At 52.5% G+C, this 26,474-nt stretch overlaps 1 protein-coding gene across 3 annotated transcripts; it reads right to left on the reverse strand.

Moving 5' to 3' along the window:
• Positions 1 to 1,681: 1,681 nt before the first annotated feature.
• Positions 1,682 to 21,737, reverse strand: NT5C1A (5'-nucleotidase, cytosolic IA). Of its 3 annotated transcripts, none has more exons than XR_003420258.2 (7): positions 21,525 to 21,737; positions 14,651 to 14,818; positions 14,061 to 14,190; positions 12,744 to 12,866; positions 10,655 to 10,839; positions 8,356 to 9,138; positions 1,682 to 4,459 (listed from the first exon to the last, which is right to left on the reverse strand). XR_003420258.2 is itself a non-coding variant. In XM_015087461.3 (6 exons), the coding sequence occupies exons 1-6, from the start codon at positions 21,648 to 21,650 to the stop codon at positions 8,773 to 8,775; spliced, it is 1,098 nt and encodes a 365-aa protein (XP_014942947.2). In that variant the 5' UTR covers positions 21,651 to 21,737; the 3' UTR covers positions 6,759 to 8,772. The 3 variants fall into 3 exon arrangements, 1 of the variants encoding a protein (XP_014942947.2); XR_008294136.1 differs by having other exon boundaries at positions 7,119 to 9,138; XM_015087461.3 differs by lacking the exon at positions 1,682 to 4,459 and having other exon boundaries at positions 6,759 to 9,138.
• Positions 21,738 to 26,474: the final 4,737 nt, after the last annotated feature.

Raw genomic sequence — 26,474 nt, forward strand, 5'->3', positions numbered from 1 at the left:
CCCATCAGCGACAACCAGGATAAACAACTCTGGTACCGCTGGCCTTATGGACATTATAAAAACTTCACAATGAGACGGAGACATCTCAGAACACAAAATTTCCATGACGTTCCCAAGTAGGTGACCTCAGGACCCCTCAAGGAATCTGCTGGATGGGAGGTGTGAGGAAGGAAGTGGATGAGGAGTCACATTTCTCCTTACCCCTGGTCGGCTGGGAAGGTGGAGAATTTCAGGCTGGAGAATCAAGGAGGTACAGTTGGGCCTAGTCTTGCTTGGAGGCAGTGAAATGGCTAAGATAAACTTGGAGGTCCCCAGTTATACCAGGCTGATGGGTATAATGGTATGTGGGACTCAACCTCCAGGATGGCCCCCGATTATCTCCACTTCCTGGTGTTGACACCCTTGTGTAGTTCCCTCCCACACTGTATCAGGTTGGTCTGGGTGACCAATAGCACATGGTAGAAGTGATGATATGTCACTTCTGAGGCTGGGTCTTAAAAGACAGTCTTTTAAAGTAAGTTTGCCTTGCTCTCTCTTGGATTACTCTGGAAGAAGCCATAGCTATATCATGAGGACACCTGGGCAATCCCATGGCAAGGAACTAAGCCTACCTGCCTACAGCCATGTGAGTGATCCACCTTGGAAGCAGATCATCCAGCCCTTGACAAGTCTTCAGGTGACTTCAGTCCCAGCCAACAGCATGACCACAACCTCCTGAGACACTCTAAGCAAGAACCACCCAGCTAAGCTGATCCTAGATTCTGGCCCCAAAGAGACCGTGATATAATAATTGTTTGTTGCTCTAATCTGCTAAGTTAATTGGCATAATTTGTTACAAAGCAATAGATAACTAACGTGCCATAAGACTTCCATGCCTTTGGTTTCCTACCCAGATGGGTGATCCTTTGGTGATCTTTTTAGGAGGGATATTCAAAATATTTTACAACCAGTTCCGAAATGACATTGGCTGCAAACAGCTGGCCCAGTCCTAACAGACCTGAATTTGACTGTTCAATTATAGGCACATTTATTGACACCCACTTAGGGCTGGGGGACCCCAAAATGAAGCGGGAGATTCTCCTTTGGGATATGGAAGAAAGAACTATGGGCCTATCTAGGATGCAAGGGAGAAAGTGATCTATCCCTTATGATATCCTGGGTTTTGAGAGAGCCTAGTTGAGGAAGTTGTATTTGAGAGGAGTCTTGACAGGACCTCAGCAGAGGGGAAGTCGAGTGGCAGCAGAAATGAGGGTGTGGACAGAATGGTGGAGAGGTATTGGCCCCGTGTCAAGGGGGCTGTGGAGGGGGCTGAGGAGTAGGGGGAAAGAAATGTGAAGGCTGAGGCAAGAGTCTGAGTCATGCCCTTCCTCCTCCATCTCACACCCTCTCTTATCTCCTCTTCTTCCTCCCACCCCATTCCACCCTCCCTTGGTAGTTCCAGATGGGAACACTGAGTCCATTGAGCCAAGAGCACTATCAGGAAAAGCGTGCCTTCTGATGGGTTCAGGCTGCAGAATCTCCCCTCAGGGTGGTCTTCATGTGGGGGAAGGTCTACAGAGAGACACTGGTACCTGGATGGAACTGATCTCAGGCCTGCTCACTACATGAAATGTCACTGGCATTTCTTGAGAGGACCAGTTAGTAAATATAATTGTGACGAAGGGAAAGAAGACAATAGAAATTTATTTTAAAAGTCATCTATTTATTTGAATGGCTTTTATGAGGCAGAAGCTCATGTTGTAAGATTCAGGTATAGGACCAGCATGAGGAATGAGAGGGATCCACACTGACAAGCACACAGCACCCTGTATCACGTGACTGGGTAAATGCTGTGAGCCCGACAGAGCTGGGGCCCAGGGAGGGCTGGTGGCAGACCATAGAGGGGCTGAGCTGAAAATGTATGAGCTGTCTCACCCCCTCCTCAGACAAGGGAACTCACATAGATAACGAAGCGCATGCTCCAACCGTTTAAGGAGGCACTTAGGAGATTTACCATAAAAAACAACCCAAGGAGGTTAGGTTGTAAGGAAGACCAGGGCAGCCCATGTTTGCCAAAGATATAAATAGACCTATAAAGATATAAATAGGGCTTCAGTCAGGTAGATACAAGCACACTATGTATAAGGCTTCACTTTAAATCTTGTTCTATATTGAGGGGGGGGAAGGGGACTGAGATGCTTTTTAAGTAGAAACCAGAAGCTAAAGATACACATGCTAATAAAGTACTTGATATGCACACAGTTTAAAACACACAGGGATGAACTAGGTTATCTCTGAGGTCTCTTAAAGATCCTAAACTCTGGGAGCCTGAGTGAAATACCCTTACATGCTCAGTTAGTCGGTTCTGAAGAACCCAGTTCACTGGGCCTGGGCCAGAAGGTGCAGACAGGCGACTCCAGGGCTGGCTTGAGCCTACAGGATGTGTTTTGTTTGGCTTGTGCAGTGGTTTCCAAATTCAAAAGAGTTGCCAACATTTAAAAGTCCAGATTTTTAGCTTCTCTTGAAAAACGGGGTGGGGTATCTGGCCACACCAGCACATATTCCCATGTGGCAGAAACCGTGTCAGACAACAGCATATGCACGCTCCCTTTCACTAAAGACTCTGCCTCTCTTCTCTCATTTATGTTTCCTGCCTGGTCCGTGGAGGCCCTTGTGACCAGGCCCAGACACCCAGTCCGTGGTGACCTCATGATTTTCTACCTGGTGGAAGCTACAAGCTTAGCCTTGAGGCCTTTATCCTAATTCCATGGTGGACCCATCTTAACAGTGGGCCCACGGAGGCATTTTCACTCACAATCCAGGAGTATGGGAGGCAGTAACCCCAGTCTGTAGAACTTTCATTTGTCTTACAGGGACCTCTAATCCTAAAAAGGTGAATAACTGAAAAGTTGCCAGCCATATTTCACTTTCATCAATTCAATCCCAAAGGCTTTGGGGAGATACTTCCTGATCAAGGCCAAGAGTTAGTCGTTTCTGGGCCAGACTAGAACACCCAAGCAGAGAAAGGAATCCCAGCCTAGATCGGGCTGGGCCAGGGGAGCAGGGAAGAAGGTAGCTTTTCTGGCCATGACCATGAGATGACCAGGACAGCTGCGTGAGGTTGGCAGGTTTTGCAGGTGTTAAGAAAGCTCCACTCATGTCATAGTGTGAATGACACCATCTGGATTCGTGCAGTATACAATCTGCCCAACTGTACGTGTTAACCCTGGGACTATTAGGGGGAGAAAAGAAATAAGTGGAAATGGTGAGGCAAATGCAGTCCAAAGGGGTGTCCTAGCACAGATTCAACCACTTCTTTCCCAAGACTGCAGGGTGTAGGACTGGGAGGTAGAGGATTATAAGTCAAGATCTTGTTGGCCAGAGTCTGGAAGCTGGCAAGAAAGATAAGTGGCCCCCATGCTGCACATGTGCAAATGCCCATGAGATGATGGAAATGGCCAGAAGCAGTCCGAGGAAACAGGACTGGCCATAGTATGGGGGCCCAGGATCCTTAGTTAACAGAGATAACCATCCTGTCCACTGTCCACACACACACACACACACACACACACACACACACACAGTTGTCAGCAGATATATCTGACCCATTACACGCTCACATAAACAAACATACATGCAGTTTTTATCCTGTTGTACACACTCAGATGAATGTGTCCAAACACACAATCACAGTGGTTGCTGGTAAGAGCAATCAGCTTGTCACACAGGAAATTTTCAGTCCTTTCCTGCAGGAATCTAGCACAGCACCTACTAACCCAGGAGAGAAAAATCAACCCCTGAATAAAACCACCAACTCTGGCCTGTAGTGCCATCTTCTGGCGGGACGGGGTATTGTACTTTGCCTCAAAATGGTGAAACCCAGTGGTTTCCCAGGTACGGGATCCAGGGAAGCCACCAGCCCCAGGATGCCATCCCCCCTTCTCTTTGTGTTCTGCCCTAGTGGGGTGAGACCCCGGTGTCCTGAGTTGTACCACGGCATCAGAGAATGAACATTCAGGGCCTTGAATGCCCTCTGGAAAGCAATGCCCAACACCAACAGGGAAGTCAAAATAGGGTTTCATCTTTCATGCCAACTCTAACTCACTGGTAGGGGCCGCCTGGAAGGCTGGGTTGAGAAGGCTTCTGAGGCCAAGTCTGGGCATATGGGAGAAGAGTATCATGATGGAACAGTGATGTCTACAGGTGGGACCACTTCCACACTTGCCATTCTTGCAGTGGATTCTGCAACCGTGGTAAGTTCCTAAACCTGCAGGGTCCTAGATTTCTCGTGATGCACAATTCCACCGCGAGGGTATGTGTGTTTGTCGCTCACACCCACATAGCACAAGACAATTGCCGCTCTGACTTTTGCTGGAGTTTTATCTCTTGCCTGATCAGTAACATCTGCACCAGCTAAAGCCCTCACTGAAACTCTTCATGAAGAACTTGTTCTTGCTTCCACAGAAAGCTGGCAAATGACCTGTCAGATCAGAGTGCTGAAGTCAACATTGGGCACTTTGCTTTATCCAACACTAATATTTAGCGAAACCCATCTATCTACCAGCACTTGTCACTTCCCGAGAGGCCCCATGAGGGCAATGACAAACTTACAAAGCCATGTTGGTCAGGTGTTGGACAGCCATCTGGGCTCAGCCCTCGCCAGGGGTCCCGCTCCCTGCTCCTCACCCGTCCGTTTAGGAGGGCACGTTCAAGTCAAATTTGCGCATCAACAACACTTCAAATTACAACAGGCCATGGGTCACTTGAAAATAGTCAAAACTTGAAATCTAAAACCCTCAAATGCCAAGAGTCGGTTGTAGTCAACGTCAAGGCACTTAGCTGGGTGGGGCCTGAAATTTTCTGCAACCCTAATGATGCTCATTGATGGGCATGGAACCCCCACCCCCATGCTCCCCTTTCTGGCAGTAAAACCAGCATCTAACTCCACTGCTTAGGTGGATGTGAGCTGGTCTCTCCCAGTATGGGGCATACTGGAGATGTTTGCCTTAGCCCAGGGTCAGATAAATATTTTCAGCTCCTTGTTCTCTGTTGAAAGAAGTCAACTCTGCTGTTGTGTGCAAATGCAGCCATAGACATATGTAAACCAACGGGCATGGCTGTGTTCCAATAGAAGTTTCTTTACAAGAATAGGTGGTGAGCTAGGTGTGGCCCATAATTTGCCAAACCCTTCATTAGCCCAATACAAAGGTCTTCAAGCTGGGTTCCAGGGAAGGGCGGCGGCGGGCGGGGGGGGGGGGGGTGCGGTGGGGATGTCTGGAGGTGCTTCAGGAGTTCTACAAACGTTTGGCTCTAATTTAAATCCCTCTTAGCTATTTAGGAAACCGCAACAAACATGTACCCACTTTGTCATGAAGCTTCTCTGGCCACCTCTATGCTGTCTGGGCTGGATGGCAGAATGGCTAAAAGCCTGGGTCCCAATAAACAGACATGCGCTTGAGGACCAGTGCAGCCACTTGCTAGCTGCGTGACTTTGGGCAGGTTACTGTCTCTAAGTCGAGTGGATGATGGCCATTGTGCTGGTGCAGCCTCCTGGACGCCCCTCTGGCTGAACTGTGGGAAGATGGCGTTGTCACAGTGGAAGATGGCCAGGGCAGCTGAGGCCATGGAAGGTCACTCGGGCTCTGGCCAGTGCTATTTACTAACTGTTATGGAGGTATTTCAATACCTTTATCACCAGTTTGGTGTACTGGTGCACACCAGTTACACCAGTTGAATATCATTGTAATGCCAGATCCACCGTGGGTTTGAACTTCTTGCTGGTTTTGATTTCTTCTGGCATTTTCTGCCACCATCCCCACCATTCTGATTGGGCACTCAGGAAAAGGAGGGAGGAGTTCTGCATTGATCTTAACAGCCTCAGTGCATAGAACAGGGCTTGTTGTTCTGTTCAGTGGCAGTTTCCACTGGGTCTGGGACTTATGTTGGCAAGCACTTCCTGGGAAGTGTTCCACAGGACTTGTCAGGGAGCGGGACTGTTGGCTTACAGGGGTCCAGCATTTCAGGAGCTGTGGCCCCTCTGCCCCAGTGCTGCAGTCCAGTGGGGGCTTTGGTGCTCAGCTGTCTTTTTAATTTGCCTGGTGAGACAATCAAGGATGTTCCTTGCCCTGGAGCTTCTCCTCGCCACTGGAAACAATCAGAACGTGTGTCTGGCTGCTGCCTTGCCTGCCTCCAGGATTCTGGCCTTTGACTGTAGCCACTGAAGGCTGTTTTCCAGGCCTGAGATGCTCATTTAGGGTTTTAATAATAGAATTGGACCCCAGTGTCACTCACTGCCCAGGGCTATCCATGTCTATTACTGGTGGCTCCAGTGAAATCACGACTTTTACTACACCTTATCTTTCTGCTTCCAGCATCATATTTTTCTGCTTCCTGAGAGACTTAGAAGAATCAGGGCTGTTTATCACTAGGTTCTGGAAGCAGGACCTCTTGGTTCCCAGAAGCCCTGGGGTTTATCTTAATTAGGCGCCATCTGCTACCTAATATACATGTCTGCCCTGGTCATCCAGCCTGATACTATTCCATGAACCTCGGCTGTGCCCAGCTTTGCAGGCTGCTTATGGCTGTGGCTGGCTCTGTGAGCCCTAGAGGCTCATCCAAGGGGGTGATTCTGATGGGGGGAGGACAGAGGCCCTTTTGTGGTCTAGTCAAGATCAAAGATAACTCCCTCTCTCACTGTCTTTCCTGCAGGCTGTTCTTAGGTCTCACTATCTCTGGGCTTGGAGCAGAGGGAGGAGCTCAAAAACCAGACCCTCAATCCTGCCCCTCCTGTGATAAGGCAGTCATTGGCGGGGTCTGCCCCAAGCACTTAGCAAGGTCTAGACCTACCCCCCACCCCCCAGTTTCCCTGCAGCCCCCGACACAGAGTGAAAATCAGACCCAGCACTTCTCTTCTGGCCCCAACTGTTGCACATTTTAAGAACCACCTCTGTCTTCCCACTTTTTTCTCCATCCTGGATTATCTTTCTGCAACTACTACTCTGCCCTACACTGCCCAGAACCATTACCCATTCGGACTCTGAGCCGAGTCCTCAAAATGACAAAGGTCAGAAGGTCAGGCCCACGTGGCCCTTCATCCCCTTTTCCCACCCTCATAAGCCGTCCAACCCTCCTGCACACACCTCCAGGCTCCTGTCCTATGATGGTTCCTGTGGCTTGCTTCATGGAGTGCTTGCTCACGCTGGGATTCTTCTCGGAGCCAGGCAATCAGTCGCTCACACAGACAGCTGCTCACCCTTTCTGGGTCTTCCTGAGGGACAAGTTCTCAGTGTCCCCACCCTCCCTTCATAGCGAGAGCCAGGCTCGTCTGCAAAGGAGGAGGCTGACTCATCAACAAGTGAGAGTTCTCCGCGGGAAGTGGTGACAAAGGGGCTGCAGAGGCTCCTGCAAGGGTGGAGGATCCACTGGGGCGCTGCAGGGGGAGGTCACTTCATCCTGGAGTCCCTTGCACAGCATCCCAGTGACAGAGAACTCGGTACTTCCGCTCGCAGTCCCATAGCTGGAGAATCTTGCTAGTGCACACACTTCAGCTCCTTGCTCTCTAGCTGGTCACTGTCTCAGAGCCGACCTTCTCACGTCACCCGGGGTGGGCCTTCCCTCCCACGCAGGCAGGACTACCTCCCCCTTTAGCCCCTGAGCTTTCTTCCTCTGCATTTGGGTCCACAACAGTGAACCCCAAACCCCACCTCTTCCCCCACTGGCGTAGCTGCTTGGCAGCACAGCAAGATGCGGTCATTGAGGGAGGAGGGGGGGCTGAGTTGAGGGGTTTGGGAGGCAGGAACAAAAGGAAATTTGGCTGAAAGCAAAAGCAAAGGGAGCACCGGGCAGGCTGCCACCACCGCTCCTCCCTGGGAGAGCTTGCAGTGCCCCCTGCTGGTGGAGGGAGAGCTTGCGCGCAGGTTAAATTGGCTCCTCTCTCCTTCCGCAAACCCTGCCCTGGCAGCTGACCCCTGGTGCATGACTCAGAGTAGAGGATCACAGGGAGCAGATGGGTCATCTTGTCCAGTGGTTTCCAAACGTGTGGCAGTAGAGGTAGGGTTGCTGCAGACAATTGTGCATTTTGCCCATCTGACAAAGGCCCTTGGCCTGAGGAGCCAGTGGGGGCTGAAAAACAGGCTACATGCTGCCGAGCAAGGCAAGGACCCCAGTGTGGGTCTGGGCCAGCCCCCAGGAAGGGCCGTCTTTTTGAAATTCATTCTAGAGACAGTGCTCTTCTCTAGTTGAACAAATGTACCATACGGACTAGCAGCGGCCCTATCACAGGGCAATCTTATTAAACCAAGCTTCTTGAGCTGAAGGAGACTTTGAAAACCACCTACAAGATGGGGGAACTGAGGGCCATGAAAGGGAGGGACTTACCCGAAGTCAGACAGCTAATGCCAGGACGGAGCTTGGAAGCCAGATGCCTTCTCTCTCAAAGCCATGTTCCTTGCATCCCACTGAGCTGGTTTTCATCCCAGGCCCCTTCCCTTCTTACCTGGCTCCTCTGACCAGGCCCCACCCTGGCTCCTCTGACCTGCCGCCCTCGTTCCCTCAACTTTCTCTGCAACCCAGCTACTCTGCAGTCTTCCTCTCCTTGCCGGAATCATGGCACAGTGTTTGCCCGAAAGAGGGGCTGGTGAGAATTCTGGCTCGGTCCGCATAATTCCCCACCAGTCCCTCACTCGTGGAGATGGGAGCAGTTGTGTAGGACAGAGTAGTGAGGAACTAGAAGGGTCCACTGGACGACATGGTGAAGTATATGACAGGGGGCTGTGCCTGGAGCTGGCGGCTCAGCTACTGTGCAGACGGGGCCTGCTTCGCAGGTGCAGCCTGCTGGGGTGTCTGTGCCACGCCGTAAGGCACATGGGCGGCCACTGTGCCCATCTCCTGAGCCCCAGCCACATGGAACATCTGGTCGTCGAAGAAGATGTGTGGGCGGATCTTCTCAAGGAGGGGGCCCTTGGGCGCTCCCGCAAGGAACAGGGCTTCGTCTGTCTCCAGGCCCCAGCTGCGCAGGGTCTTGAGAGCCCGGGCCCCAGAACTGGCCGCGCTGCGTGCCGTCACCAAGTAGGTGCGGATTGGACACTCCAGCCGCAGGCCCTTGGAGTAGAACTTCTTCTGCAGCCTACCCAGTGCCTCTAGAAAGCCCTTCAAGGGGCCCTACAAGAAGGCAAGGGAACACTGTGAGCTCCCAAACATTTGCCCCCTCCCCCCTCCAGCTGGGCTCCTTCCTAAAGCACGAGTGTCTTGTTGTTTGGGACAGGAAAGCTTCTCGGGATCCCCAAATCTCCCACTTCTGCTATGCCTGCTAGGGCCACTGTGTGCATCAAGGGGACTGTAGGTACCTATACTGGTCTGGTCTCCACACTGCTGTGATTGGGGATGTCTGTGTCAGAATAACCATACCAGAGCAACTGTTACTCTGTATGTCCATCCATGTGCCCACCAGGTACATGGGTGTCTGTCCTGCAGCTGTGTAAGTGTGGCCTTCTGTGCTCATCAGCAGGGAGGATATTAAAAATACTTAGTAACTATGGCATGGGCACCCTCCAGTCAGAATGGACTCCAGCTGCAAATAACTGGGACAGACAGACCAATGGGTACCTGCTGAATATCGACCCTGCCCATTGGGCACAGGTGGCTCAGGGTGTCGTGTTCCAGCTCTCTAGGGTCAGGGAAAGGATTTACTCTCTACTGTGCCTAGAACAACAAAGCTTAATGAGGATGTGTGAATAAAGAACCAGATGCTGATGAAGAGGGAAATCGCAACAGCAGCTGGAGATGAGGGCCTGTGGGCTTCTAATCTTGGAGACCCCTCACTGGCTGGGTGAGCCAGTGAAACAGGGGTCACTGGCAAGCAGTGTTCTCCTGGGACTCTGCCTACCACTTAGTTGTAAAACTGTCCCCTGGATTCCCGGGGATTTCAGAGGAATCCCAAAAGAATGCAAGTTGGATGACTATCCGGGGGCCACAACTACAGAAAGCCTGCTGAGCTCTGGAGAAAGAGGTTCTGGGATTATTGAGTAACGAGATTTTTGTTAAAAGCGCAAATAGGAGCTCCCAGGGGGTCTGAGAATCCCAACACCTCTAACCCCAGGGGGTTTTCACAGGCTCCAGGCACAGTCTCGGGGAGACTCCAAGCCATGGGAGGGCCCCTGAGCCTCCCAGCCAAGGGATAGATGGCAGGAGGTGGGAGGGCCGGTGTGGCCCAAAGCAGGTAGGCTGCTGCAGACCCCACCCTCATCTGGATCTCCTGCCCCCTGAGGAGCCGTCCAGCTTTTCCTTTTCTCCAGTGAGGTAAATGGGAGCTTCCTGAGGACCTGGGAGACTACTCAGAGGGGTGAGGGAATTTCAGAGAAGGAACAAAGGCTCCAGAGAGAAGATGGCAGCTCTGGGGAGAGCCTTTGAAGAGAGGAGGGAAGCTTCGGAGAGGGCAGGGGAACTTAGAGAACGGGGGCTTCAAAAGGGGGGTGGGATTGCACTGAGGTAGATGGGGTTCATTGAGGGGAGCCAGGGGTCAGGTGAGAGGGATGAGGGCTGGAGGCCTGGTTGAGGGGACCCAGTTGGATTCTGGGCTGAGCTTGGGGTTTGGTTCTGGGCTCAAAGTTCCAGCCAAGGGCAAGTTCTGGGGACCCTCCTTGCCCCTCTCAGGGGTTCTGGGGAGTGTGTGGAGCACCTGAGCCAAAGGTTTGTTCTCGTGGGCCTTCTCATGCTCGAAGAACCTGTCCAGCCCATGGGCCTTGACGATGCGCTCCGACTCATCGGAGAAGAGCACAGCATCCCCATCAAAGGCCACGCGCAGCTGACTCTGGGATACAGCCACATCCCTGCTGGGGCTGAAGATGGTGGCGGCTGCAATCCCTGGGCAGAGAGAGGCAAGCGTTGTCTGCTTTCATCTAGGCAATGGGGGGGGAAGGGTGCCCTGACACCTGCTTCAGCTGCCTGGGGCCAGGAGACCACTATCTCAGGCTGTTCATGTCCCACTGGCCTCACCCAGGACTCAGAGCAAGGCTAATGAGGGCTCATTTTCAGAATATTTAAAAACTGGCCAATAAAAATGGACAGTGACTTTTGCTCTGAGTAGGACTTTGAGGGCGCTGGTCCAGGTCAGGGTTTCCTTTTAGTTGCTGCTGTGTGGGAAGGTCTGGGGTGGGGGCAGCAGGAAACAGGGGTCATTCAGAGAACGCAGGGAAGCAGCTGTTTATCAATCAGTAGGGAGAAATTTCAGTTCTTTAATATCTAGTAAGGTCATGCTGGTATGGACCAGCTGAATGTCAGTCCTGACCGGAAGGAAGGGCCCCCCAGGTCACTTTTGTCCTTCTAGGAGCTCCTTACAGGCACCTGATGTTGACTCGCTAGGGGCTGGGAAGGAGCCCCAACCTGGGCTTGGCCTCAGTTACCCTCTCCTGTTGATTCTGGCAAAGTCTCTCACCTTCTCTGGACCAAGGTAGAGTTAAGGGTGTCTGAGCTCTGTCTGGAGCTGAGATTCCAGGCTGAAGCCTATAGGCACCCCCAGTCCACTGCCACAGTGACCACCAGGTATGCCCCACTCAGGCCTCCTTAAAGCAACATGGGCGACCATCAAGGGCAGTCCCAATGCTATGTGACTGTGTACATAGAATCTCTGCAAGCCTGGGCTTCTCCAGGGGTCAGGGATGCCTGTGGGAGCCCTGGCCCCAGACCAGAGCAGCACTGGACAGCAGAGAGCCAGCGCTAAGAGGCTGGAGGCCTGGGGATCTGTTCTCTAGCTGCCATCTCTCCATAGGCTGCTTCAGCCCTGCTCTTGGGAATCTAGGCTCACAGAGGCTGGACCAGGGCAGAGCTCTGCGAGGAGAAAGCAGTGCCAGGCTCCCTTCAGCAGCCTGAGGATGCTCTAAGTAGGACCAGGTCCTGGGCATCAGGCCAGGCACCTTCTCAGCACCTGCAACACTGGAGCCAAGATGAACCAGGACCACCCGACTCTGGGCAGGGCCTCCCTCCTGACCATCCCCTGCTTGCTAGCCTGAGCTCAAATTACAGACATATAGAGACACACATGCAGGCCAGTGCCAAGGCCCCAACCAGAGGGTGTGACATCTGCCTAGGGAAATCACTTCCGGTTTCTGGTTAAAGAAAGACTCTTGGAGCCCAAAGCAACTCAAAAGAGTGAGGCATCAGTGGGAAAGAGGCCAGGCTTCTAGGCAGGAGACAGCATGAAAGAAGAGGAAAGTGGATATATTGTTGGTTGATAGAGAAACCCACCAGTAGTGTTCAGCCTGAGGAGCTGTCTCAGGCAGGAGGACAGTCCTTCCTCCCCTGTGGGCCCGTTTTCTTCCACGAGCAAGGGGGATATGCACCCTGTCAGGAGGGCCGAGACTGTGGATGCCACCCCAAACTGCCACCTGAGAGAGACACATGGACTCTGGGAAATTCTCTTCGTCAGTACCTGCAGCTGTGTCTCCTAACTCCACCTCGGCACGGCCAGGCCAGCTGCTGCAATGCCAGCCATTTCCCAGACCACAGTGCTCAGGATGTTCTAGATACTGACCTTCTTCCCCACTGGCCCTGCAAGGGGCGGAGGCTGCTCATGGTCACACAGAAATCAGAACTACTGACCCGGAGGGTTCTTAGAAGGGAGTACAGGTCATAGGAATTAAGGAAGGTACTTCCTTTCCGGTTACCATGGTAACCCTTAGCACCTGCTCAGAGCTTTAGGACCAGGCCCCGCACCCCCCGAAACCCCTCTGTCAGACTCCCCCATAGTCTCCCTTCCCAGTTTGACTCACCTTCATCAATGGCTTCCCGCACTTTTTCCGCATCAGCTGACAGGTAGAGGTTGGTGTGATAGGCCTTGAGGTAGCAGATGGGGCTATTCCCACCTGTCATGCAGAACCGCTCAATGAACAGGTCTGGGGAGGAGGTAGAGAATACCCAGGTGATGCCCGAGTCAACCCTCAGGGCCTCAGAGTGGTCCCTTGGTGTCCAGTGGGTGCCATATTGGTTCTGAGTGGTGGTGGGGCAGCAGAGGGATTCTCTGAATGATTTTACGTCACCATTCCTCTCTCTGAGCCCCTCCATCCTTCATTCATGTAACATGGATGGGCAACCAGGAGTGACTGCCTGGCTCAGGGTAGTATCTTCTTGCCAGGTAGTCACAGTACTACAAAAGTGGGTCCCCAGCCAAGCCTGGCCCTCCTGGCCATAGCTGATTGGATAGGGGCAGACACCTGACCCAAGCTGGGCCAATCAGATCCTCTCCAAGCCTGGGCTGATAGTGACTCCCTGCCCCTGTGTGCAGAGGCTGTAAAAGATTTGGTGGTTGGTTAAGAGGCTGTCTGAGCCCACTGAGTTATTCCATCACTACCCTAGCCCCCATGAGGGACAATCCACAATGGAAGGGCTAATGCCTGGTGCAGCAGGAGCCCTTGAAGGCCATGCTCCAGTACTGTAGATGGTGTCTCCTGTTTACTAGGTGCTTACGTCCTAGGGCACTTAAATATTTTGAATATCATCGCTCCCAGCGATTTGAAGTTAGGATTTTAAAAATGCCACCGAAGTTCTGTTGGTTGCTTAAAACAAGAACTTGTAAACTTATAAAGCTAGCCCTGGAGGATCTATTACTTCCAATCAAGAGTTTGGACTAAGACACAAAGTCCCTTCTCTCTGACAACTGCACCTACTTCACCTAGCAGCCTTGTGAGGCCTGTGAGCCCCACTGCAGACAGAGAAACTGAGGCACGGAGGCAGCAAGTGCCCTGCCCAATGCATAGGCAGGGTGGCCTGTGCAGTGGTGTACCGGAGCTGGCTTGTACCAGCTTGCGAGAGCCTAATGTTAAGCATTCAGGGATTTTTTTTTTTTTTTTTGAGCCAGTTAGATTGTTCAACTGTTGACAACTTGAAATCAGCCATGGTGGGAATATTTATGCCCTAAGATGGCAATCAGAGTTTTTGTTTGTTTGTTTGTTTTGTTTTCTTAAAGACGCAGCTTACCAGCATACGCCTGGGCTCAGGTTCCAGTTGGTATCACCTCCCTCCTGCAGAAGTGTGGCCCTATCCCCAAGCCTCTAGTAAGGGTGTCCCATGGCCAAGCCCCTGATGCTCACCGTAGTGGTTGATACTGTTGATGAGACGGACACCCACTTGAGCGTGGTTGTTGGTCACGAGGACAATGTCAAAGATGTCCTCACTATCGGGGTACAGCTCCCGCAGCCGCCTGTTCACAGCCTCCAGAGCCTGGATGGGAGAGAGGACCCTCTTGCTCAGAGCCCCGGGGAATGATATCTGGAGTTGGTAGCCAGGGCTGGGGAGGAGGGGGGTCAGCTGAAATCTAATGGTGGGAGAGTGGGAGAGGGGAGGTCAGGGACTGGCCAGGGGTGAGAACAGCGGACTTGGACTGTCTCATCCTAACCTCACATCATGCTGGTTGATGGCTGCACAGGGGCGCCTCACTAAAAGGGTGAGTGGAGGCTGAAATCCAGTCCATTTCCACTCACCAAGCTAGTTACCTGGAGCGGGGCTGCATTAGCGCAGAGGATGGGGAGGCTTCTTCCCACAATGGCTCTGTCCCCTTGCCAAGCCAAGTTCCCGTGGGCTGGCATCTGCCCGGGGGTGGTGGGGAGGGGGGTGGCTTTCCTTACTCAAACACCTAGGAGTGCTTTTTCTGATCCCCACAAAAGCACTACATGGCACCCACCTTCACGAAGGGGAAGGCCGGCCCGGGGCTGAAGGGCTCGTTCTCATGTTCCAGCTGGTAGCGCACATACTCCTCCACGCCCTGCTCCGTGTAGATGCGCTGCTCCTCGTCCATGCGGAACAAGGCTCGGGAGGACACAGCAATTGTGACGGCATTCTGAGGCTTGGGCTGTGCAGGTGCAGGAGGAGGGCTGTTACTCACACTCCCTGAGGCAGGTCACACATGCCAGCTTCCCTGGGTACTGGGGACAGGGAGAAGACCCAGGCCCCGTCTCTGCCCTAAGAAGCCTCTGCCTTGGGCAGGGGCAGACCTGGGTCAGGACCCCCTCCATGCGGGACCCAGCCAGGAACTGAGGGAGATGGTGGCTCCCCACCAAGGAGCATGATTTGGTGGGAGGGATATGCCCTCGGGCAGTCTGCAATCTAGTCAGCTATCTGGACACAACGGAAAAATGAATACAGTGTATGTAGCCAGAGTATTGATGCCCAAGATGGTCTCCTGATGGGTTCCATTACCAAATGAGAGCTATATGCCCCTTAGGAAGAAATGGTGCCCAGAAACGTAGCAGTTACATAAGAAAATTTATCTCCAGCCCGGATCTTTCTCCCGAGCTCCAGACTTCTACATCTAACTGCCCAGTTGACCAACAGACACTCAAACTCAACGTGCCCAAAGCTGAATTCCCACCACCCCTTGCACCTCCAAACCTGATCCCCCACCCACCTCCTCATCTCATTCTCAGCACCACCATGGACTCAACACTAAGGTCAGAGCTGAGATGTCAACCTCAGCTCCTCCCTGTTCCTCAATTCCCCATCCCCCACCAATCAATCAATCAATTAATCAATCACCAAAACCCGTCAACTGTATAGAATCCATCTGCTTCTTTGCGTCTTCCCTGCCAAAGTCGAGCCCATCACCATCTCCCACCCCAGGTCATCCATATTGTTGTCAGGGGATGTTTCTCAAGTTCACATCTGATGATGCCCCTCCCCCTTTCAGTGGTACCCACTCTTCTTAAGTTCTGTTCCATAGCCTTGAGTATGGAGTAGAAAGCCCTTTGAGACAGACCCCTATCTCTCTCCACTGTCACCTTCCTGTTATCCCACTTTGTTCAGTCTGACCTTTCTCATGTCCGAACATACCCTTCTGTCTGTCTCTGAGCCTTTGCATGTGATGTCCCCTCTGCCTGATCTGCTCTTTCCTTGACTCCATCTAGCTAACTTCTTTTTTAGTGTTTATTTATTTTTGAGAGAGAGAGAGAGAGAGAGAGAGAGAGAGAGAACATGAGAGGGGGAGGGGCAGAGAGAGGGAGACACAGAATCCAAAGCAGGCTCCAGGCTCCAAGCTGTCAGCACAGAGCCCGACACACAAACCAAGCAATCATGACCTCAGCCAAAGTCAAATGCTTAACCTACTGAACCACCCAGGCGCCCCTCCATGTGGCCAATTTCTACCCAGCCTGCAGATCTCAAACTGCATGTTGCCTGCAGGAAGTCACTCCTTGCTCCTAGTCCTGGGCTTGCTACCCCTCCCATAGATTTCCTTTTTTAATCAAATTTAGTGCAGCCTTCATTTAACGATTTCCATTTCTAGACAGATCTGGGGAGGAAGCAGGAACCATGCTTAAATTCTGAGGGAGCAAGAACCAGGACTATCTTGTTTATTTACTGTATCTAGAGTGCTTAAAACTGTGCCTAGCACACAGCAGGTGCTCGGTAAATTTGCAATGCTCAAGTAATCTGTTTCAACGAGAAACAGTATTTGCCACGACAAACTTAATGCGAACTGGACATTCTAGCGCAGTACCTCGATCTGCTCAGATTGCTTGACATATGGTAGGTGCTCAGAGAATACTTTTTTGGTTGATGCAAATTTTACAACCATTAACTGGTCCTTTGTGCCAGGACCCTGGGCTCTGCCTGGGAGTGGCCCTGGTAGTGACTTGGCTCCTACCCTCAGAGTCACGGGCTAGTAGGGAAGAAAAGCAGGTAAACAGAGACACAAAAGGGGGTTAGAATGAGTAATAGAACACAGGTGAAAGCAGAGTTTTGATGACAGGGGTTCACAGTAGGCTGCCACAGGAGAGGAGGTATTTGCATGGAGCCCGGAAGGAGGAGTCAGGTGAAGGGAGGCATAGGAGGTGAACATGTGCACAGTGCATTCACAAAGGTGAGCAGAGACCAGGGCAGGTGTGGGTGGAGATGAGCCCAGAAGAGGGGGCAGGTGCTAGAAGGCCTCTGTCGGGGCCTGGGAGGGCCTCAGAGCTCCCTCACCACCTGCAATGGAATGGGGAAAGGGGTGCCACCACAGACAGCAGCTGGACCCTTTATAATCCGCGGGGAGGATTAGAATGCGGGTGTTTGCCTGTGGGTGCACACGCACCCAGAGTCCCAGCACATCTGTGTGGCCTGAGCATTCCTGGAACTGTGATTCCCACTTTATAGATGAGGAAACACAGGTGCAAGGTGAGAGTAACACTCATAAATGGGCCTCAAATTCTGACCTGCTGCTGCCAGCACTGTGGGCCATGTGCTCAAACCCATTGCTTCCCTCTGGAGTCAAGCCTGGGTCCCAATCAGTTGACAACATTGAGCAATTACCATGTGACAGGCACCGTGCTGGAGACATGGCAGGAAACAATACAGGCATGATCCTCGCTCCCATGGAGCTTATGATCTACCCCCAAGGCAGAGATCTGTGCCATCCTTTAGAACAGCATTGTCCAGTAGAACTTTCTGTGATAATAGACACGTTCAGTGCTGTCTGTGTGGATACGTGTGGCTATGGAGCGACTTGAAATGTGACTAGTGAGACTGGGGAACTGGATTTTTAATTGCATTGAGTTTTAATCAATGTAAATCTCAGTGGCTATGAATGGCGAGTGGCTAATGGAGCTCTAAACCTCAAAGTAGTAACAGAAGACCAAAGAGTTCCCCAAGCTCATGTGGTAAACCTCAGTTTGCATTTGACTTTTACCCCAACCAAGATGGTGTCTGTGGCCAGCAGGGCCAGGGAAAGGCAGTGACAAGACAGGTGCCTCTTCTCTGGGACTCAACCCAAGTGGTTCTCCCAGTTGCCAAGCACCCCCTGATCATGGGTTGGGTACCTCCCAATCTCCTTGGCAACTGTGAGCTTTCAAGGAAAAAAGGTAAAGTTAAAAGACCAACAGGAAAGCGGTGATAGAGGCCTGGCCAGGGATGGTGAGGGTGGGATAGGGGGAGTGGGGAGACCACTCTTACAAACCCAGGAAACCTGCTGGGCTTCAGGACAGGGCCTGAGCTTGCTCCACCCCCTGGGCTTCCTGCCCCCAGGGACAGGCCCATCACCCCTTCAAGGACAGACAGCCAGCTGCCCTCTCAGCCCCTTCAGGCAGGTTCCCAAGTCAGCCGCTCCAAACCAGGCAGCCAGCCAAGGTCTCGCTCCTCACTTGCTGTCCCACAGTCCCTGCCAGACTACTGCATTCTGGGTCCCCTCTGGCTGAGCTATTCAGACCCCATCCCATCCCAGGAAAAACATCCCAGTTGCCTTTCTTCTCTTATAAATGGGGGAGTAGACTCAGAGAGGGGCAGAGTATTACTCTAGGTCACACAGCAAAGTCAAGGCAGAGGCAGATACGTAAGATCCCAAGTCTCTGGTGTCTAACTTGGCCTCTGTCCACACAGCAGCACCTCCCCCCATAAACTCCTCCTTGATTGCTCCCAGATGACCCCAACCCCTTCCATGTCAGCCACTTCCTTGGGACCCTTGGCCCACACAGACTTCCCCTTACAGATTTGAGAGAAATGATGAGGGAACACCATGCCCCAAGGTGGAGGTTCCTATGGGCAGGGCTCCCTTTCTCCTCAGAATGGAGGTCCCCAGGGCAGGACCCTTCTGCCAGCTCCATCTGCTTTGACACTGTACAAGTGGGATAGGTTCTTAGGGCCCAGAGGGCATGAACTGCTGTGAGAGATACAGAGAGAGTGGCCTCTCCAGGCTTTAGGCAGAGCTGAAGGGACAGGTGAAGGGCTGACCGGAGCTGGGGAGAAGCCAAGCACTTGGAGAGGCCCCTGGACCCGGTTGCAGAGGAAGGCCACCCCTTCACGTGTTGTCAGGCATACCTGGGAACAGTTCCTCCAGAATGCAGAAGGAAGTCCAGATTCCAGACCGGGAATTGGGTCAGAGCAAGCCTTCTCCCAGACCAGGGATTCAGCCCGAGAACACTGGGCTCCAGGGAGCCACAGTCCTGCCAGTTCTCTCTGCCTTTCACGGGTGGGCGCTGGGGGGCCGGTGAGGGGGGATAATGCAGGAAAGGCGGCCCCGCCCAGCCCGCCAGAGGAGCTCTCATTTAGACTGACAAGATTCTGCCTGTTGGGCCCAAGAGAGGAACGTAGCCAAAAGCTGTTATTTCTAAAAAGTCATGCTGGGAGAAGAGCTGATGGAAGAGAGAGTGACAAGCTAGGTCTGGCCTGAGGAGTTCTCTGACCCCATGAGGTGAGGGGCTCCTATGGGCTTTCAGGGCTTAAATATTTCACTCAAGCCCCCGGGAATGAGAATAAGCTCTAATGGGGCCCAGGAGGCCTAAAGCCCCCAAAATAGCCTTTGGGAGGGGAGGCTGCTACAGGAAGGCGCAGGGGGCTGGGAGGCCGCCAGGTCCCGGCCTCCCAGAGGACCATGAGGCATCAGGGGTCATGACTGACAACTGGACCTGAGCTCCCTGGTTCCACGGAGGAGATACATTGGTGAGCTCCACACACGACCCCAGTCCCAGTCTCCATCCCCTGGGCCATGCCATGACATTAGTCAAACTTCCTCCTCAGGCAGGGACCAGCCTCCTCACTGGTCTGCCTGCCGCCAGACTCACCCTCTCCCAGCCGTCTCCCACACAGCCCCAGAACAATCTTGCTAAAATGAAATGGGACCAAGTTAATCCCTTGCTGAAAAATCCTGCAATAGCACACTAATCGTTGTCATACTTTTTAAAAAGAAGATTAAACTTTTATTTCAATGAACTCCTGGGCAGAACCCCAATATGTAAATCAGATATTACTATAGCTTATGAGTATAAATTTATTTTACTAATTTACTATTTGATTCAAATGTATTACATGCACATGATATATTATAATGTCAACCAATGGAAATGGCACAGTTGTACAGGTGATAAATTTGAAACTGGGGGTTAGGCTGCCAATGCAGACTTACGCTTCATCATCTAGTTATTTGTTTCTGTGTTTGTTGGTTTTTGCACAGTATTGAGAAAGTCCTGAGTCACACCAATAAGCAGTTGCAAATGGTAAAAAAAAAAAAAAAAAAAAAAAAAAAATTTGTATTGTTTTAAACTACAAGTCTCAAGATACTCAGCAATAGTAATTGCCAGCAATTTCAAGATAATCTTCTATTAAGCAGTTCACAGGGAAAGCTTTATTCTGAGTTTTGCTAAAAAAGAAAAAAAAAAAAAGAACCTGTAGCATAAGTTAATATGCTGGTGGTATCCAAGGTGCTAAGACGTCCCCATAACACATTTGAGGGAACTGAGCTTTATTACACATTTTAATTGTTTAAAAGGAAGTTGGAAGGAAAATGAAAATAAATTTGATCTGCATATAAGCAGACCCCCAGAAACATGGGGCCCCAATGGAACCTAGTTTTAAAACCCCTAACCCACTGAATACCCAGGCTCCTTAATATGGCACTCAAGGCCCCATGTGGGTCTCTGGCATCGCTCTGATGTATCTCCCAAAGATCCTGCATTCTCCCACTCAAAGACATCCCCAAGCCTTTTGCCCGTCCTGTTTTCCTGTCTGCCTGGGAAATGCTGTCTACTCAGGCTTTAAGGTGAGCTCAGATACCACCTCTACAAAGCCTTCCTTCGTGGGCCGTCACTTGCTCCCCTATGCTCCCTCTCCCCCCATCCCAGGCACCTTGTAGGGTCTTTTATCTGAGCTCTCACTATGTCCAGGGTCTCCCTCAGTGCACTGTGAGCTCCTGAGGCAGGGACTCAACCCAGTTCATCTCTCAATCCCCACTGCTAAGCAGGGAGGGCCTAGAGGTGCTGCAGGAAATGACTGTTGACAGGGTGGGCCTCCTGGGGAAGGCCGGAGGGAAGCAGCAGGATGCTTTAAGGTCAGGCAGGTGCTGTTTAGAGGATGCCTCTGGGCCAACCTCCGTTCAGTCCCCTTCCCAAGCTGTGAGATCTGGGAAGCAGGGGTGAGCAACGCCAAGGCGAATCTGTCCTATGGGGAGAGGAGCTCTCTCCTCTGTGTGAGTATCAGAAGGCTGGGACCACCATGGGGGGCACGGGGATGTTGGTGACTACTGCGATGGGAGCAGAGCCCGGAGCTGTGCGGCAGAGTCCAGCGTCGGGAGCCCTGAACACAGAGCGAAGATCCCAGTGCAGCTTAGGACGCGGGCAGCGCAGCACCCTGAGCCCAGGGCGCAGGGCCTTGAGCCAGAGTCCGAACGCAGGCGCTCGGGTCCGGGGCCCGGTGCCCAGATCGCAGGGACCTGAGCGCACAGCGAGGAGCCGGGTTTCCAGTGTCAGGTTACCCGAGCCCGGGGCGCTTCGGTAGGCGCCGCAGACCCGTTTTGCCAACAAGTGCTGCTGTCCGCGCGCCCCTGGCCGCCCGCTGTCTGAGGAGCTGGGCCCTGATGACAGCATGGGGGAGGGGGTCCTGGCGTGGAACCCGAGCGCCGGTTAAAACAACAACATCAACACCGGCGCGGAGCTCCCAAAATAAACGTGAGCCAGCGCCAACTGCCCGGCGCATTCTGGTGCTGAGGAGCCGCCTCCCCTCCCGGAGGGCCGCCACGGGCCCCTCTCTAGGGGGCTTACGACCCTCCCCCGGTGACCCTTCCCCAGCCCTCCTCCGTACCCAGGCCCTGATGTTACCGATTTGGGTTTCTTCTTGGGCGCGAGGTTGTCGTAGAAAGTCTTGGTTTCCTCCCATAGCGGGGCCGCCGCGGTCTCTGCCCCTGGCCTGGGCTCGCGGGGCTCGCGGGGGTCCCCGAGTTCCATGATCCGGCTGCGACCCGGCCGGCGGGAGCAGGCGGCGGCGGGGACGCGGCGCTGGCGGGGCTGGGCTGCAGCAGGGAGGCGCGTCCCGGGCGTGAGAAGGGGGCGGGCCGCGGCGGGGAGTGTGCGCGCGCTAGCCCGAGGGGAGGCGGGGGGCCGGAGGGAGGGTGGCTAAATTCGCCCTCCTCGCTGCCCTCGCGTTGCTCTCTGCGGGATGTGTACTGGGTGGCAGCGGAGTCCAGGAAGGAATGGCGGCGGGGAGGGGGCACTAGGGAGGGTTTGGCCTCTGGGACTCCCAGGGGGAGGGGCCCTAAAGCTGGGCTTGCGGGCTGCTGCGGATTCCGGATTTCGGGGATCGTGTTCTTCACTGGTGCTCAAGGGCACCCAGAAAGGAGAGGCCTCACAACTTTTTTTCCCAGGATGGTGATCCCCAAAGAAGAAAATGAAAAGCTAGATTCCACCCTCCCCGCTCCCCGCCCCCCGTCCACCCTGCCAAAAGCTAACCCGCCTCTTTCCCCTCTGGTGCCAGGGCCCTGGGGATCCGATTGGCGTCCCCTTCTCCCAGACCCTAGTCTATTCTGAGGAGGGAGAGGGGGTGGTGGTGGATGGACAGCTCCGTCCAGGAGCAGGACTCTGCTCCTAGCCGGGCACACAATAGAGGGCCCAGCTGGGCAGCTATTCTCAACCAAGGCGAAAGGGTCTTTAAAGTCCCTGGTAAGACCAGGTCCCCTCAGCCTGGCGGGGGACTCAGGCACGGAAGACACCCGGGGACTCTGAACCCAGGTTCTTGCTGGCCCCTTGAGGGCCAGCAGAGGGCGCGGGTTCACAGGTTCCACCTGCAGAGCTTGGGGTGGTTGGTTAGTCACAGGCTATGGAGTGACTGAAAGGAGGAAGAGTAGAAAAGGAGTTTGGGAACCAAAGACGATTGGACCACCACCCTGGAGTTCCAGGGCACTGTCTTCCCTTGGTGCAGAGCCTAGGGTGCAGCCACTTGTGCCACCTATCCCAAGGCACAGGTCAGGAAGCAGACAAGGGGCATCTCTGTGTGAGCCTAGAAGTCAGCACAGGTGTGTGGGAGCAGGAGGAGAACATACTGGCTTAGCCTGGAGGGTGTCTGGCTGGAAGGGGGCACAAAATAAAAGGATATTCCCAGGTCCTGGGGGGAACCAACCAAACCTTGTGTGGGAGGAAGGGGAAAATAATCAAAGCTTTTAGGATTGGGGTAAGTACTTTAGACTTGCCCTTCTCCAGACTTGATAGATTGTTTCCATGGATGGCCCCAAACTCCAGTCTGACTGCCCTTTGGCAGTGTGGCTTTGACACAGAGACCTGGATGAGCCTTAGCAAGCTGCAGCTGTGTGCCACATAAAGCTAAATGGGGTTAGAAACTCTAAGCAGAATGAGCCGATCAGCAGATAAAGATGGGGAAAGTGGGGCGCCTGGGTGGTGCAGTCGGTTAAGCGTCCGACTTCAGCCAGGCCACGATCTCGCGGTCCGTGAGTTCGAGCCCCGCGTCAGGCTCTGGGCTGATGGCTCAGAGCCTGGAGCCTGTTTCCGATTCTGTGTCTCCCTCTCTCTCTGCCCCTCCCCTGTTCATGCTCTGTCTCTCTCTGTCCCAAAAATAAATAAACGTTGAAAAAAAATTAAAAAAAAAAAAAGATGGGGAAAGATGTGCAGAGGGCAGCAGGGACCCCATGAAAGAGAAACCATGCTACCCTGATAGGGAGCTGCCACCGGTCCAGATGGTTTCCCAAGCCCCAAATGAGGCCAGACGATACTGTCCATCTCTCAGTCTCCATGAGATGCTCCACACCCTGTCAACAAATGCCCCTCAAAAGTTGGCAGCTATTGATTTTGTCTGACTAGCAACCTTTCCCACCTTCTTCTTCTACAGTTGACACTTGTAAGACATGGGTACGAAGTACATGAGTTCACTTAAATGCAGATTTTTTTCAATAAATATAGAGAGAGTGCTGTGAATGTTTTCTTTATGATTTTTTAAAGCCATGTTTCTCTAGCTTACTCTACTGTAAGAATACCGTGTGTAACGCATATAACATATGAAATATGTGTTATTTGACTGTTTATGTTATTGAGGTTTCCAGCCAACAGTAGGCTATTAGTAGTTAAGTTTTGGAGGAGTCAAAATTTATACGTGTATTGTCGAATGCTTGTTGGTAGAGGATGGTCAGTGCCTTTAAGCCCCGCATTGTTCAAGGGTCAATTGTACTAATGGGCCCTACCTCCCTGCCTCCTCGGTCACAGGAGTAAGTATGTGAGCTAGACCTGACCAATTGGAAAACCCTATTTCCCTGGACACAGTGATTGAACAAAGAATGGGCATGCGACCACAGCTGCGCCACTCTCCTGCATTCTTATATAGGGTTGCTGGGAATTTGGCTTTTTCTTCTTTGGGATTATTAATTTGGGACAATGTGAGCTAGGAACCCATCTTTCCCCGTGGCAGGTTAAAGCACATGAGAGGAGCCCATCTGGAGTGGACAGTGAGGTCACAGAGACAGAAAGCAGAAGCAGAGAGGGAGAGAGGCTGCAACATGGAGCCTCTGGATCCATCAGTGCTGGAATTCCCAGTTACAGGAGCCAACAAGCCTCCCTTTACACCTGAGCTTGTTTGAATTGGCTTTTGTTCCCCCCAAACCAAAAGCCTCAACTAATCCAGTCCTCTTACTCATACTGACATGAGTAGGCCTCTAAGGATTCTGTCTGACTCCGGCTTCAGTTCCTTTAAGAACTTTCCCTAGATCCCTCTTTGGAAGGGTTGGAACTCAATCCTAGATCCTTCTTTCCACCCTTTTTGGCTTCTGGCCATGTCTCTGTCTTCTTTTTCACACCCTGACCACTGGCTTCATGCAGGGATTCCCTGGCTCTCTGCATTCCTGCACTTTGGCCAGCACTTCCCCTCAGGGTCCAGCTCTTCTGCAGATGAATAAACTGGGAACACACCCCTTTGCACGTAAATCCAGGATCCCTGCACTTGAACTGCTCTCCTGAGCAGCCTTAACCCAGCATGCCTGGTCCTGTTGGCTGGTCTTTAGCAAGACCTGGGGCAAGAAGCCACCTACTCCATGAAGCCCCCCTTCACCCTTCTCCTGACACCCCGACCCCCCCACACACAGAAAGCACAATAAACAGTAACCTTGACGTTAGAAGACCTGAGTTCACGTTGCAGCCTTACCATTCCCTGAACTTTCATTTCCTTGCCTTTAAAAAAAAAACAAAACAAAAGGAAACTTAAACATGTGCTTGGCTCAGCTGACCCGGAATCAAACAGAAAGCTGTTTGGTAACTATGATGGACTGTGTCCACATGAAGGGTCAACTGTTTGAGGCTTCGGAGGGCTTCACTGAGAGAGACATCATTGAGACAGGGAATGGGTGGCCCAGGCAGAGGCAATGGCTTGTGTCCAACCACAGAAACATGAGAGAGGCCTTAAGGAAAATGGAGGACAATACGGGATGACTCAAATGCAGGGGGAAGGAGGGGGGTGGGGGAAAAACAGGCTTCACAGGTCAGCAGGTGGCAGGCAGATCATGCCGGGCCTTGAGGGACTTTTAAGGAGCTTATCACACTGAGGAAAGAGGGGAGATTTTCAAGAATTGACATGGTCCAGACTTGCACTTTAGGGAAAACATTCTGGTTTCTTAGGGACAGCTGGATGGCACAGAGGGTAAGCCTGAAAGCAGGAGGTAGATCAACCTGGGTCAGAGGTGATGAAGGCCAGAGGGGGAAGTTCTTAAGAGATGGGAACCCAGGACTTGTGCACCCCAAGGTAGGCAGGGAATAAAACTCCCCATCCCCCCAGTGAGGCTTCAGCTGGGAATAGCAGCCCCAAGTTCTCAGGCTCCTGAGTCACCTTCTGGGTTCATGGCTGCCCTGAGGCCAGGTCAGCCTCCTTCCTCTGTCCTAATTGCTTCCTGCCAAGGAAGCTGGCCCCCTCCAAGCGTCCTTGAGAAAATCCTTGTTAATGCAAAAATCCTTGTTAATGCAATTGAGCGTTTCAGGACAAAGCAGGCACCTCCAGCTGCCACTGCCCCCAACTACCTGCAACAACAAACAGTGCCTCTCTGGCCATTACAGGGCAGGGGAAGGAGGACAAGAGGGAAAATTCTAAGAAAAACACGTCAACACTAACTGCATCCCAGGGAGGTCTCAGGGCCTGGGCTGAGCTCCTGTGGATGGTGGAGCAGGTTACACACTACACAACATCCTTGACCAGCAGGGCAGGTGAGACTGAAATCCAGGATTTGTTCCACTTGCCAAGCTGTGTGCCATGGCATGACAAGGCTGTATTTGTTCAGAAGAAGGGGTATACTTTTCTCATTAGGCCAAAGGTGCCATCCACTGGCCCAGCTGTATACTTAGGAGGCTGTTTACACTCAGAAGGGGTGGCTTTTCCTAATTTGCTCAAAAGGGCACCATATGGCCTAATTATAATCTTGGCTCTTGGCTTTTCTCTTCACTCCCCACTATCCACTCATTTGGGCTCTGTGCTGCTTTCCATTGGACAGAGGGAGAAACAAAGTCCATTGTTGGCTGCCATTAGCTCCCTTCTGGGGAAACTGCTCTGCTCACAGGCCCACATATCAGTACCTGGTCTGGCTATTGATGAATGGACCAAGGCCTCCCTCTGTAAGCCAAGCTGAGCGAATCAGACCCTTTTGCTTGAAAACTGGAACTAAGAGATGCAGAGTATTGTCAGCTATTGGTGAGTCTTGATACAGTGTTGGGGCTGCAGCCACTTTTGCAGGGAAACCAAAGAAATCTGAAGAGAAACCGAGGAAAAGAACACAGATACAAATATTGCCA

This window comes from Acinonyx jubatus, chromosome C1 (assembly GCF_027475565.1).
Source record: "Acinonyx jubatus isolate Ajub_Pintada_27869175 chromosome C1, VMU_Ajub_asm_v1.0, whole genome shotgun sequence".
NCBI classification, from domain to species: Eukaryota; Metazoa; Chordata; class Mammalia; order Carnivora; family Felidae; genus Acinonyx; species Acinonyx jubatus.

Bases quoted from the DNA above. Each gene is read 5' to 3' on its own strand.
- NT5C1A (XM_015087461.3), bottom strand. From the start codon at position 21,650: ATGGAACTCGGGGACCCCCGCGAGCCCCGCGAGCCCAGGCCAGGGGCA. The intron at 14,819-21,524 runs GTAACATCAGGG...GCACCTGCACAG, and splicing joins CCAAGAAGAAACCCAAATCG to CCCAAGCCTCAGAATGCCGT. The intron at 9,139-10,654 runs GTGCTCCACACA...GCCTTCTTGTAG, and splicing joins AGAACAAACCTTTGGCTCAG to GGCCCCTTGAAGGGCTTTCT.